Source organism: Heterodontus francisci, chromosome 6 (genome assembly GCF_036365525.1).
Source record: "Heterodontus francisci isolate sHetFra1 chromosome 6, sHetFra1.hap1, whole genome shotgun sequence".
In the NCBI taxonomy this organism is placed as follows: Eukaryota; Metazoa; Chordata; class Chondrichthyes; order Heterodontiformes; family Heterodontidae; genus Heterodontus; species Heterodontus francisci.
The window spans coordinates 105,558,995-105,572,333 of NC_090376.1; the positions used below are offsets into that span (position 1 = coordinate 105,558,995).

Sequence of the window (13,339 nt, forward strand, 5' to 3'; positions counted from 1 at the left end):
CACTGGCTTTACTGTTATTCCCATTGACCTTGCTGCTACCTCCATTTGCCTTGAGGTTATTCCCATTGGCCATGCTGCTACACCCATTGGTCTTGCTGCTACACCCATTGGCCTTGCTGCTACACCCATTGGCCTTGCTGTTATTCCCTTTTGGCCATGCTGCTACCCCCATTGGCCATGTTGTTACCCCCATTGGCCTTGCTGTTATTCCCTTTGGCCATGCTGCTACACCCATTGGCCTTGCTGCTACCCCCATTGGCCTTGCTGTTATTCCCTTTGGCCATGCTGCTACCCCCATTGGCCTTGCTGTTATTCCCATTAGCCTTGCTGCTACCTTCACTGACCATGACGTTATTCCTATGGATGATGCTGTTATTCTCATTGGCCTTGCTGCTACTCACAGGCCTTTCTGATACCTCCACTGGCTTTACTGTTATTCCCATTGACCTTGCTGCTACCTCCATTTGCCTTGCTGTTATTCCCATTGGCCATGCTGCTACCTCCATTTGCCTTGCTGTTATTCCCATTGGCCATGCTGCTACACCCATTGGCCTTGCTGCTACCCCCATTGGCCTTGCTGTTACTCCCATTGGCCTTGCTGCTACCCCCATTGGCCTTGCTGTTATTCCCTTTAGCCATGCTGCTATCCCCATTGGCCATGCTGTTATTCCCTTTGGCCTTGCTGCTACCCCCATTGGCCTTGCTGCTACCCCCATTGGCCATGACGTTATTCCTATGGGATGTGCTGTTATTCTCATTGGCCTTGCTGCTACCCACACAGGCCTTTCCGATACCTCCACTGGCTTTATTGTTCTTCCCATTGACCTTGCTCTTATTTCCATTGGCCATGCTGCTACCCCCATTGGCCTTGCTGTTATTCCCTTTGGCCTTGCTGCTACGCCAACTAGTCATTTGCTGCTATTCTCACTGCTGGAGTGGCCACACAGAGATAAAGCTTCCCAGAGATCACAAAGCAGCTCTGTTCTGTGGGTGTGGAAAGAAAGAATCATTGACACTTTTCTACTGGCACCAGCAGACAAAATGGTTGAGATAGAAATTGAGCCAGTGTATTATTCTGTCTCCAAACCCCCTCTCCTGGCTGTCCTGATGCTAATTCTGCTCCCTCATCTTTCTGGAGTCTCCCTCCCCTTGAGCTGGCTATCCTGCTGCTCCCTTCATCACTGGGTTTATATTCAGCTTCCTCTATCAATGTATGTTTGTTGCCACATTTGTCTCTTGCATGTTATGAATTTCTCTTTGTTGCTTGTGAATGTTTCTGACCACCAAAGTAGCCCCTGGGTGTGGAAGGGGAGTGTGGCACTCATGGAGAGTATGCTTGAGTGAGCTGCAGCTGAGGTGGAAGGTGTGCACGCAGTGCTAGGAATCTCCTTTGATACAGGTTATAGGTTTGTTATAGGTTATTGCTTTGACATAACACCATGCTATTTATGCACAATTATATGATAGCATGAAAGGCAACTGGCATGAGTGCCAACCAGTTCCCAGATGCAGGCTGAGTCCAATATGGTAACCCACCAGAAAGTGGCAGTAAGCCACCTGAGGTGGATAATTAGGGAATTAACTGCAATCTCCCACTGACATTACAATTTTCCCAGGTCACGCAGGCCCCACGCTGTGTCAGTACCTCGGCACCTCAAAGGAGGTGGCTGCACAGCGGGAGGTCAGAGCGGCATGAGAGTTCAAGGCTTTCTAACCTTTAATGGCAAAAAGTGGCAAGGCTGATGTATTTTGCTGGCAGAGGCTTGCTATTGTGCGAGGAGCTTCTGGAGAATGATATCTCTGATAGTGCTTGGGGTGATGTAGTGGCAGCCGCTCCCAACAGACTGATCACGTCTCCATTGCATCCCTCCTGCTCCTACTGCATTCCTCTCAGCAGCACTCTCACTGCTAAAACAATAAAGGCTGCCGGCCGTCCTTGCAATGGGGCATGCTGAATTCCCACCTGCTCAGGCCACCCACTGCTGCTAATTGGATGCCAATCTCATGCGGGTTCTTAATTGGCAGTCTTCCAGAAGATTGAGCAGGAAGGCGCATTGCTGATGCAAATAACGTCAGCACGCAAAGATTTTCTATGTCCAAAAACTCTGCCCTTGGAGTTTGTGGCTCAAAGCCCCGACAGCAGCATTGGAAGCTTTCTCGTGCAATGTTTCTTCCATGGGCTGTATATATTAGGTCTCCACAGCAGATGTCACTCTGTTGCCATGTACTCAATGGCAACTCCAGAAGAACAAACCATCAGTATAACCTAACTATCAAACCTTCAAATTAACATACCTAGTTAATAATAGCAAATTGCAGCAGTAATTTGCTACTCAGAACTCAGCAACATTGGGGATAAATATTTGAATTCAGAGTCCTCATTGCAGAGGCTTTCACCGCAAGAGTGAAAAAAAAAAGAGTGCATTACAGTTATTGGGCAAGCACCCCATGATTGTCCATCCTTTTCAATGCCTCGCTTAGCTGTCAGATTACTGAGTTTGTCATAACATGTCTACTTGGTTTCTATCTCCCATGACCAGATATGTTATTTTGGAGAGGTTGGTGGCAACGGACTGTGAAATGACCTCTCACTCAAAGCTTCATCCGTGGAAATTATGGAAGATAATCAAGAAGGTGACTAACAAGTCCAAAGATAATAGAGTTTATATTGTATAACTATTCGTAGAAAAATATTTCTAAATTATGCAAAAGCCTGATGACTAGGTTTTTTTGAAAAAAAGTCTATCATTTATTGAAGATTTTTGCTGCACTTTCTTTAACCTTTCAAACTAGTTGAAACAGTTAAATACAAAGATAAAGTTATCTGAGTGGAATAATTAATCTGTTCATTTTCAATAGGACAGGGTCATGGGTCAAACAGATAATTGACTCCTGCATTTGTGATAAAAAAAGGTCCTGTTTATCATACAATTCTTATTTCCTTTACAGATTAGCTTATCACCTGACCAGCATGTGTTTATGCACAAAGGATATATCCGGCGCTGCTCAAACCCTGTGCAAGCAGAAAAGATTGATCAGTCTGGCATATACATGAGATGTACCTGAATAAACATCATGAAAGATGCCTTGTTCAACACAACTCAAATCTTTCATAATCATTCTTTCGAGGTGATATTAAAATTGCAATAAATTAACAAAATGTGCTAGTCCCTTGTGAAAGCTTCTCTTTTATTTTCGATTATAGTTTTGCATTGCAATTTGTTATGGCAATTGCTCTTTTACAACTTGCAAACCAAAACCATAGGAACAAGTGTTATCCATTCAGCACCCCCCCCCCCCACCCCCATGCTTGTTCCACCATTCAATTAGGTCATGGCTGATCTGTATCTCATCTCCATTTACTCGTCTTTGATCCATATCGATTAATACCCTTACTGAACAAAAATCTATCGATCTCAATCTTGAAAATTTCAATTGCCTCAGGATCATCGGCCTTTTGGGATAGAGAATTCTAGATTTCCACTAACCTCCCTCTAAAAAAAAATGTGCTCCCTGATTTTATGCCTAAATGACCTAGCTCTAATTTTAAAATGATGCCCTTTTGTTCTGGATTCCCCCCAAAGAAAATAGTTTCTCAGTATCTACCCTATTGAATAACTCGATAATTTAAAGACTGCTTGAATAGATTATCCCTCAACTTACCAAACTCAAGGAAATACAAGCCAAGTTTATACAGCCTTCTCTCATAATTCAACCTTTTAAGCCCTGGTAACATTAAGGTGTTGTACCCTCTCCAAGTCCAGTAGGACTGAGCAAGTTTTGTTATGCTCTCACCTGCTATAAGTTTATGATGCTCCCAGTCTACATAAAATACAAAAACAATGATATGTGCTTCTCCACACTGAGTCATTTTCTGATCGATCCCAGTGATGATTACTGTTTTATACAAAGTTAAAGGAAGGATACAATTAGCTGTCCCTCTAACAGAAATTTTTTTAAAGAAAAAATGCATTTATACAGCACCTTTCACGTCTTCAGGATATTGCTAAGGTGCTTCACAACCAAGTATTTGTTCTTTGCAATGCAGTCACTGTTGTTATGTAATAACTGGAGAAGCAATTTTGCACATAGAAAAGTCCCACAAATAGTAAGTGGCTGAAGGAATGACCAGTTAATCTGTTTGTTATGTGGTGTTCATAGAGGTAGAAATATTGGCCAGTAAATTGAAAAACTTCCTTCTCTTCTTTGTATAGTGGCATGGGATCTTTTATGTCCACCTAAAGAAGATAGCGCCTCATTTTTTTTCTGCTCATGAAAAAAAAGCAACACATCCAACAATGCAGCACTCCCTCAGTATTGCACTGAGGTTTCAGCCTAGATTGGGTTCAAACTCACAAGCTTTTACTATTTGTTCTTGGGATTTGAGCAATCCTAACAAGACTGCATTTGTTGTCCATCTTTAGTAGCCCTGAAAAGCTGGCAGTGGGCTTTTTCCTTGAACCACTACAATCCTTATGGTAATATTTTTCCCATGATGATGTTACTTGAGGAGTTCCAGGATATTGACCTGGCAACAATGAAGGAATTTGTTCAATTCAAGTACCACTTGGAATAGAATTTAGAGCTGATAGTATTTCTATGGCATTGCTGTTCTTCTCCTTCTCAGTGGTAGAGGTGACAGGCCTGGAAGATGCTTCAAAGCAAGTTGTGGAATTACATCCAGTATATGGTATACTTTGCAGCCAGTCTGTGGTGAAGAGGTTGGATATTGAGTTCAATGGGAGAAATGCTGATTAAGTGGATTGCTGTGCCCTGGATGATGTTAAACTTCAAAGTGTTGTTGTGGTTGCACTCCTCCAGGTGAGTGATGTATATTCCAGCACAGTCCTGACTTGAACTTATTGAATCAGAGGAGAGGGAGCTCCCAACTGACCAATGCTGACACTAGTTTACTCAGTATAATGTGCATAATCTGTTTTTCGGATGACAAGTTAAACTGAAGCCCCATCTGCCCTCTCAGGTAGACGTAAAGGTTTCCATGCTACCATTTGAAGAACAGGTGAGTTCTCCCTGTGCCCTGGCCAATGTTTATCCCTCAACCAACATCATTAAAACAGATAATCTGGTCATTATCACATGGCTGTTTGTGAGATCTTGCTGTGCATAATTCAGCTGTTGCATTTCCTACATTACAACAGTGAATACACTTCAGAAAGTACTTAATTGGCTGTAAGTCCTGAGGATGTGAAAGCCACTATCTAATTGCATGTCTTTCTTTACATGAGATAACACACAAAAGATTCCATTATCACTGATTTATTTCCTTTTATTGATTGTTTTTGACTGTCATCTGCGCAGTATACAGGCATCAAATATAGAGATAGATATGTAGATCGTTGTACACCATTAACTGGCACAATACAAAAGCAGGGCTCAAGCTGCTTTTGATAGGGAGCCACAGGATAAACAGGAGTGACAGGACACAATATTGTAATCACTAGACAAGAGTTCTAGTGCTAGTTACACTATTTTAGGGTTTGTTATGGTGCTAGGAATATGAATGAGATCAAACATACTGTCAACTGCTTGAACTTTTATTAATGATTAATGATACCTAAATATGCACAACAAACACAGATTATATCGGGTGCTTTGCTGCAGAAAGTACATACATTACCATCAGGTGAGATCAACCCTCTGGATGGCTTCCTCCTTCATCTTTTCCCAACTTACAGTATAATGGCCTTGCTTTTAAGCTTAGGTAAAAGGACTTTACATTACTTTCTCCATGACCCTTCTCTTACTCTCAATCTGATAATTTATGGGCTTGAGTTGTATGAAAAAATATTGGTGTTTCAGGGTTAGTGTGATGGAAACCACACCTGCCAAAATGAGCCATATTAATTCCGTCATATGGAACATTATTTTTTAACTGTCACTGTACTTGAAATAACTTGTTTAAAAAGACAACAGTGGCTGAAAACATGGCTGCATATTTGCATTCTAAAAGACAGTTGCCTGAAGACAACAATGGGAGTCCTCCCTGATTCAATTAGCCAGATGGATTTTTCTCAATAGTGATGATCAAGAGACATTGAATGTGTAAGAGCCAGCATTCCACCAACCCCCTCCCACCCCCACCCCCCGCCCACTGAGAGTGTCTAGCAAGCTTGGGGGAATCCAAAAACTTTGCAGGATAAACTGTTCCAAATAAGGAGCTAGTCACACGACTACCCTGCTAGGCAACCTGGGGTTGTTTGAATTCTGCCACACAGAAAAGAACAGTTTTTAGAAGAGACTGCAATTTGAAGACAAAAGAGAAGGAAAGTCTCTCCCTGTCTCTCTCTCAAACAAAGTTCCAGGGACACACGGAAGTAATTCAAGCCTCAAGACAGAAAACCAGTGAAACAAATTTGAAAGTGTGCACTGGGCCAGAACAAGAACTGCAAAGACTCTTCATCCAATCAAAAACCAGTAACTGAATTCCAGCTATTATTTCAAACCTCTCCTCCTCTGTCTCTATCTGTGTGTGTGTTTATCGCATATGCATGCTAGCATGGTCGCGTCTAGTATTTTTAGCAGTGTTAACTAAATTAGAGTGTTATGGTTAATGAACTTACATCTTTCTTGTTTAAATCTGAGAAAACCTGTCTGGTTGATTTCTTTGCCAATACAATTAGAGAGCAGTGAGCAAGGACTCACTCAGAGGGAAGCTAAAACATCATATTTTAAAAGTTAAACCCTGTTATGGCCAACCCCGTCAAAGGCTGAGAGGGGAGCCCTAGACCCCTGCCTCACCTGGTCGTAACAGAAATTTGGGGGCTAGTGTCCCGGATTGGACCCACAGACAAATGAGAAATTGGAATTGGCAAGTCAAATTGATCCCAATCAAAAAGAGAAAAGATTTCAATACAGGTTTTCTTGTGGCTCTGTATGCTGGAATACTAACATGTCTGCGACTGAAGCCAGTAACTCCCCAAGCCAGGGTGAAGTAACTTGGGATAAGATAAAGGCACTGTCTATGGAGGAGTTGAGAAATATGGCTGAACAGTGTGGGATCACTTTCCGTGCCAAAGCAAGAAAATCAGAACTCCTAAGACTAGTGGCCAACCAGTTTTCCGTCGGAACCTGAAGAATCAGAGACAGGGTTAGAAGTAGACTCCGACAGGGTATTGCTAGCAAAGATACAATTGGAACAGAGGAAACTTGAATTCGAAGACAGGGAAAGAGAGAGAAAGGGAGAGACAGGAGAAAGAAAACAAGTGAGAGAAGAGAAAAAGAGAAAGAAATTTCCAGAAGTAACGGCAGGAAGAGAGCTGAGGCGGCTTGAGTTAACCAGGGGGCGACAGAGTAACCCCAGTGAAAGCATGGCCAATGTGGAGAATAGTAATTTGGGGCTGTGTACTGAATTGTTAAAATTTTCCCAATTGATTACAAAATTCAATGAGGGAGACATGGAAGCATTTTTTGTATCTTTTGAGAAACTGGCAAGGCAGTTAAAATTGCTGCCAGAGAGCTGGACTCTTCTGGTGCAAAGTAAGCTAACAGGAAAAGCCCATGAGGTTTATTTCCTGTTGCCAGATGAGAGTTCATCAAATTATGAACTGACAACAAATGCTATCCTCAGAGCGTATGAGCTAGTACCGGAAACCTACCACCAGAAGTTTCAAACCCTCAGGAAGCAAGCTGATCAAACTTACTTGGAGTTTGAGAGAAATAAGCAGCTGGCTTTTGACCAGTGTTTGAGGGCTCTTAAAGTGCAGCCCAACTATGAAAACTTCAGAGAAGTAATTGTGCTAGAGGAATTTTTAAAAACTCTCTCCCACTCTCCGTAAAGACTCATGTAGGGGAACAAAAAGTTCATACAGCAAGGCAAGCCGCAGTTCTGGCTGATGAGTTTGCTTTTATACACAAGTTGGATCCCCAGGGGAAAACCTTTCCACGTCACCCCGACAAATCCGAAAAGGATAAAGAGTGGGATGATCATTGGAGCCCAAGCAGTCCTGGGAGAGAAAGAAAAGCAGGAGACACAGGGGGCTCTTCTCTAGCCAAAAATAAAGGTACTGCAAATAGGAGTGAGACCCAGAGACCTGTGTGCTTCTATTGCAATAAAGCAGATCATCTGAGACCTGACTGCTGGAAAATATGGGGAAAAGTTAATCAGGACATACCCACTCAGTAAAGAAGCAAGGACCCTGATGGAAAGCACAGCTGAACAAGCTGTGGCTTTAACTGCACCAGTAGGAAGGCCAAGAAAACATACTGTTGTAGGTGCAGGAAAATTTATTAGGATTCCTGAAGATTATCAGGATTTTGTGTCTGAAGAGCGAGTAACCCCATACCCCTCGAGTGGGTCAAGCAAGCAAGCCCATAGTAATCCTCAGGGATACAGGGGCCATTAGATCCCTTTTACTGGGAAAAGGCCTGACCTGTCCCCCAGAGAATGCAGTAATTACCAGAATGGTGGTGAATGGTATTGGAGGACAGTGTACTCCTGTACCTTTACACCGGGTGCACTTGGAGTGTGACCTAGTTTTGGGACCGATGACCGTAGGGATTGTTCCTAGTTTGGCTGTGGATGGGGCTGACCTGCTCCTAGGTAATGATCTGATGGGGGTGAAGGTGGTAGTGCCCCCAGTAGTGAAAGAAAGACCGCAGGAGGTCAGAGAGACAGGACAGCGACAGGAGACGGTCCCCTGCATGTGTAGTGATTCGGACCATGATCAAACCAGCTCCCCCAGAGAAGACTGAATTGGCACATCAGGCAGATGGCCATGAGGTCTGTCTGTCTGAGACTTTCTTTGGAAAGTTAGAGGACTCAGGAAATGGATTAAATGAATATTCCCTAGTTTAGGATCAGCGAGCCGGCTCAGTACTGAGAGAGTTTGCACAGTCTGCCGAGTCTGAAAGTGAAGCAGAGGGAGTCCCTGACTGCGACTATTTAAAGAATGAGGTACTGATGAGGAAATGGCGTTCTCCTCACTGACCTGAGTACAAAGAGTGGACAGTGGTTCACCAGGTAGCGGTGCTGCAGAGGTACCAAAGAGAAATATTAAGAATGGCCCATGAAATTACAAAGGCTGTACATGTCGGTATACGAGAAACCAAAGCCCGCATAAGACAGCAGTTTGACTGGCCAAAACTCCACAGAGATGTGGTGGGGTACTATAGGAGTTGCCACATGTGCCAGGTTGAGGGGAAACCCCAATCCACAGTGAAATCTGCACCCCTAAGTCCTGTATCAGCTTTTGGGAAATTCTTCAGTGGAGGGCTGGTGAATTGTAAGGGACCCCTGCCGAGAACAAAAGGGGACAGACAGGCACAGGGCTGGCAAGACGTTAGAGAGGAAAGGGGAAACCAGGACAAAGAGGAGAGGTAAAAAAGAGATCTGAGAGGATTTCCAAATGGAAACGCCTACTGTCCGGTCAGCCAACCCCGAAATGTTGGAAAAATTAGACCCTTCATCTTCTTATGTAAATGCAGACACTAGAAGCACGCCACCATAGTTGCTAACAGAATTTACAGAAACCTGCAGGGACAAAGAGAGTCCTCAAGAGGGCAGAAAAACTGTGAGGGTGATGCCTCACCTAGTCGAAGTGCCGCAGGGGCGTGCCGTAGATTCTGGACAAATACCCGCAAGCAGGAGTGTCCCAGAGGACAAAGGGAAGAATAGCGAAGCATCCACCACCACAGTCAGGAAAAAAGTGAACCAACCAAACCCTAAAGTGAAAGGCCCTTGCATGACTCATCAGGGCACTGAAAGAGAGATCAGAGTGGATCCACCCACTGCTGTCTCTCATGAGCAGAACTACAAACCAGGGCTAATTAAATCTAACCGTCCCCCTGCCTGTTTCAGACAACACTGGCTGAAAACATGGCTGCACATTTGCATTCGAAAAGAGAGTTGCCTGAAGACGACAAATAGAGTCCTCCCTGATTCAATTAGCCAGATGAATTTTTCTCAATAGTGATGATCAAGAGACGCTGAATGAGTAAGAGCCAGCATTCCACCACCACCACCACAACACCCTCCCACACCACCCCCACCCCCCCGCCCCCCACCACCAAGAGTGTAGAGCAAGCTTCAGGGAATACACAAACTTCGCAGGAGAGACTGTTCCAAATAAGGAGCTAGTCACGTGACTAACCTGCTAGGCAACCTGGGGTTGTTTGAATTATGCCGCACAGAAAAGAATAGTTTTTGGAAGAGACTGCAATTTGAAGACAAAAGAGAAGGAAGGTCTCAAAGTTCCAGGGATCCATGGAAGTAATTCAAGCCTCAAGACAGAAGACCAGTGAAACAAGTTTGAAAGTGTGCACTTGGCACCAACGAGAACTGTAAGACTTAACTTTAATCAAAGACTTTACATCCAATCCAAAACCAGTAACTGAATTCCAGTTATTACTTCAAACCTTTCCCCTTCTTTCTACTCCTCTGTCTCTATTTGCGTGTGTGTTTATCGCCAATGCATGCTAGCATGGTCGCATTAAGTATTTTTAGTAGTTTTAACTGAATTAGAGTGTTAAGGTTAATAAACTTACACCTTTCTTGTTTAAATCTGAGAAAACCTGTCTGGTTGATTTCTTTGCCATTACAATTAGAGAGCAGCGAGCAAGGACTTACTGAGATGGAAGCTAAAACAAAAGTTAAACCCTGTTACAGCCAAACCAGTAAAAGGCTGATAGCGGAGCCCTAGACCTCTGCCTCACCTGGTCGTAATAGTTAGTGTGACACAAAAGGAGCCATGCTGCCAAAGTAATATGTCAGTTTACATTTTAGGGGTTTTATGCAATAGAAATAATCTTAAAAATGGAATATATGTAATAATTTCTTGCATAATGGCTTCCCATACTATTTCTCAATCTTAATTTCTAATAGTGGCGCTTAGGCAGGTGAAGAGGGTTATTTGTGATTCTCTCGCTCGTGCAAAGTAGGCCAAAAAGCAACTGTAGGCTATGAGCAAGCAGGGCAGAGAGAACATGCAAGAAGTTGTTGTATATTTTGATGCTTAATTAGCAGCAGCTTCATGTTCATCAGACAACTGATGAATGAGTCTTTCTTGTGTGGACTGTCCTAAAGATATTAATCTGTGATTTCACTGAAAACACAACAATAGTAGCAGCGCTCATAATAATTCTTGAAGATGGTCATCACAATGATAGTTGGGTGCTTGCTGATTAATGTCTAATTTTCTTCAAGCCTATTACTGTGCCCACTCACTTCAATCTGTTCCAAGGTTGATTAGCACAAACCTGCATTGAGTTTAAAAAGTGGACATTTTATTGAAGTGTACTTGAAATCCTTGTTACTAATGTGGAATCACACGCGGCCCTAATTGCTGTTTAAGAGCAAACAAACATACATCAGCAAGCTGAGAAAAAAACTACGTTCAGGCTTTCATGCAGAATTCAGCCTATTTGTAATTGTAACTCTGACGTTTTGAGAAAAGCTTTCAGGCAAGGTGCATGTTTCTTTTTAAAAATGCAAATGCTTTGATCAAGCAAATCATTTATCAAGTAAAAAAATAGATTCTTGTTCTCTTCTGTGTTTAGAAACCAGCTTTTCATTTAGTCTTTAGTATCTCACCTGACTGACTGGAGAACACAACTTTCAACTTGTGACTACAAAACATCACCATTACTTTTATGTTTTAGGATTAAAGTTTGATTCAATATTTTTCAAATTCACTTCATAAGAATTATACTTGGATAACTAAAAACTAGAAACCATTCAATGTTTTAACCTGCAAGCACCTTTTTCAGTTTAATTGTAGTGCTTGGAGCATTTCATCATCTGAAGCTCATGTAACCCAAGTTTCTGTTTTGCATCTGGCCTGTCTAGGTATCTAGTGTGTTCATAGGGCACAAGCATAACATTGGCTCAAATCTTATGTCAAGCATACTGCCTCAAATATCATTGAACCAATGAGTTACTCAAAACCTCACATTCACAAAAATAGTAAGCAATCAAATGCATGATTTATTTTTCAAAGTATGTTGTTTTGCCACCCATCACATTAAATTCATAACATAATAAATACATTTTTTAAAAATCACTAATTTAAAAAATACAAAACAACTTTCCTGCACATAGCGACCTCTCCCAGGCCTCAGTCTTGTCTTTTACTCTCTTGCTGAACCTTGAATTTTTTGCCATGAGCCCTTCCATATTTTTGAGGACTTTGGGCATGCTTCAAGCTCCCCTTCCCTTGCACAACTCTGATCTTAGTTGTCCACTCCCCTCTCAGTCACTTATCCCCATGTATGTTGCTCCAATTTTGGCTGAACATTCTCCCCTACACATCAATAGGTTTGGACCTCTGCTTATGCATGGTGCTTCCCATCTGTTTGATATATTTTCCCTTCCTTGACCATTATCTGCCTAGAGTTTTAAAAAGTAAGCAATAGAAATGGTGAATGTCGGTAAAGGAACAGATATGAGAGCCATCTGGATGGATTGGGAAACATACAGAAGATAGATGAGGCATAGCTATAGAGAAATCTAAAACTAAATGATCAACTCAAGTAGTTCTAAAATCATCCATGTTTGAAACATATGATATCTGATACATACATACACGTGAAACAATTAAATAACAACAAAAACAATTTGTATAGTGCCTTTAACATAATTAAAACATCCCAAGGCGCTTCACAGAAATGTCATCACGTAAAATTTGACACCAAGCAACATAAGGTGATATTAGGATGATGGCCAAAAGCTGGGTCAAAGGGGTAAGCGGCATCTTAAAGGAGGATAGAGAGGTCGAGAGGTGGAGAGGCTCACAGAGGGAATTCCAGAGTTTAGAGACGAGACAGCTGAAGGCACCGCCACCAATGATGGAGCAATTAAATCAGGGATGCTCTAGAGGCCAGATGCAGACGAGCCCAGATATCTTGAAGGGTTGTGGGGATGAGGGGATTACAGAGATAAGGAGGGGAGAGGCCATGGAGGGATTTGAAAACAAGGATGAGAATTTCAAAATTGAGACGTTGCTTGACCGATAGCCAATGTAGGTCAGCAATCACAGGGGTAAGCAGGACTTGGTGTGAGAAAGGACACGGGCAGCAGAGTTCTGGATGAACGCAAGTGAACAGAGGGTAGAATGTGGGAGGCCAGCCAGGAGAGCATTGGAGTCTGAAGGGAACAAAGGCATGGTTGCGGGTTTTGGCAGCAGATGAGTTGAAGCAGGCCGGAGTCGGACGAGGTTGCAGAGATAGAAATAGGTGGTCCTAGTGAAGGTAAATAAATTATTTAGTCTTAAATTTGCCATATAAGTTTCAATCTCCTTATGAACTTAAAGCTGCCTTTAATTACTTGTGTGAGCACAAGTATTGGAAGATAGTTTGCAGCATGGATGTAAGGAATCTATATGGT

General features: G+C 42.6%; 1 protein-coding gene across 1 annotated transcript; it reads right to left on the reverse strand.

Annotated features, from left to right (window-relative positions):
* Nucleotides 1-393: 393 nt before the first annotated feature.
* On the reverse strand, nt 394-912 carry LOC137371596 (autotransporter adhesin BpaC-like). Its single transcript, XM_068034431.1, has one exon. The coding sequence runs from the start codon at nt 910-912 to the stop codon at nt 394-396; it is 519 nt and encodes a 172-aa protein (XP_067890532.1).
* Between the last annotated feature and the right edge of the window lie 12,427 nt (nt 913-13,339).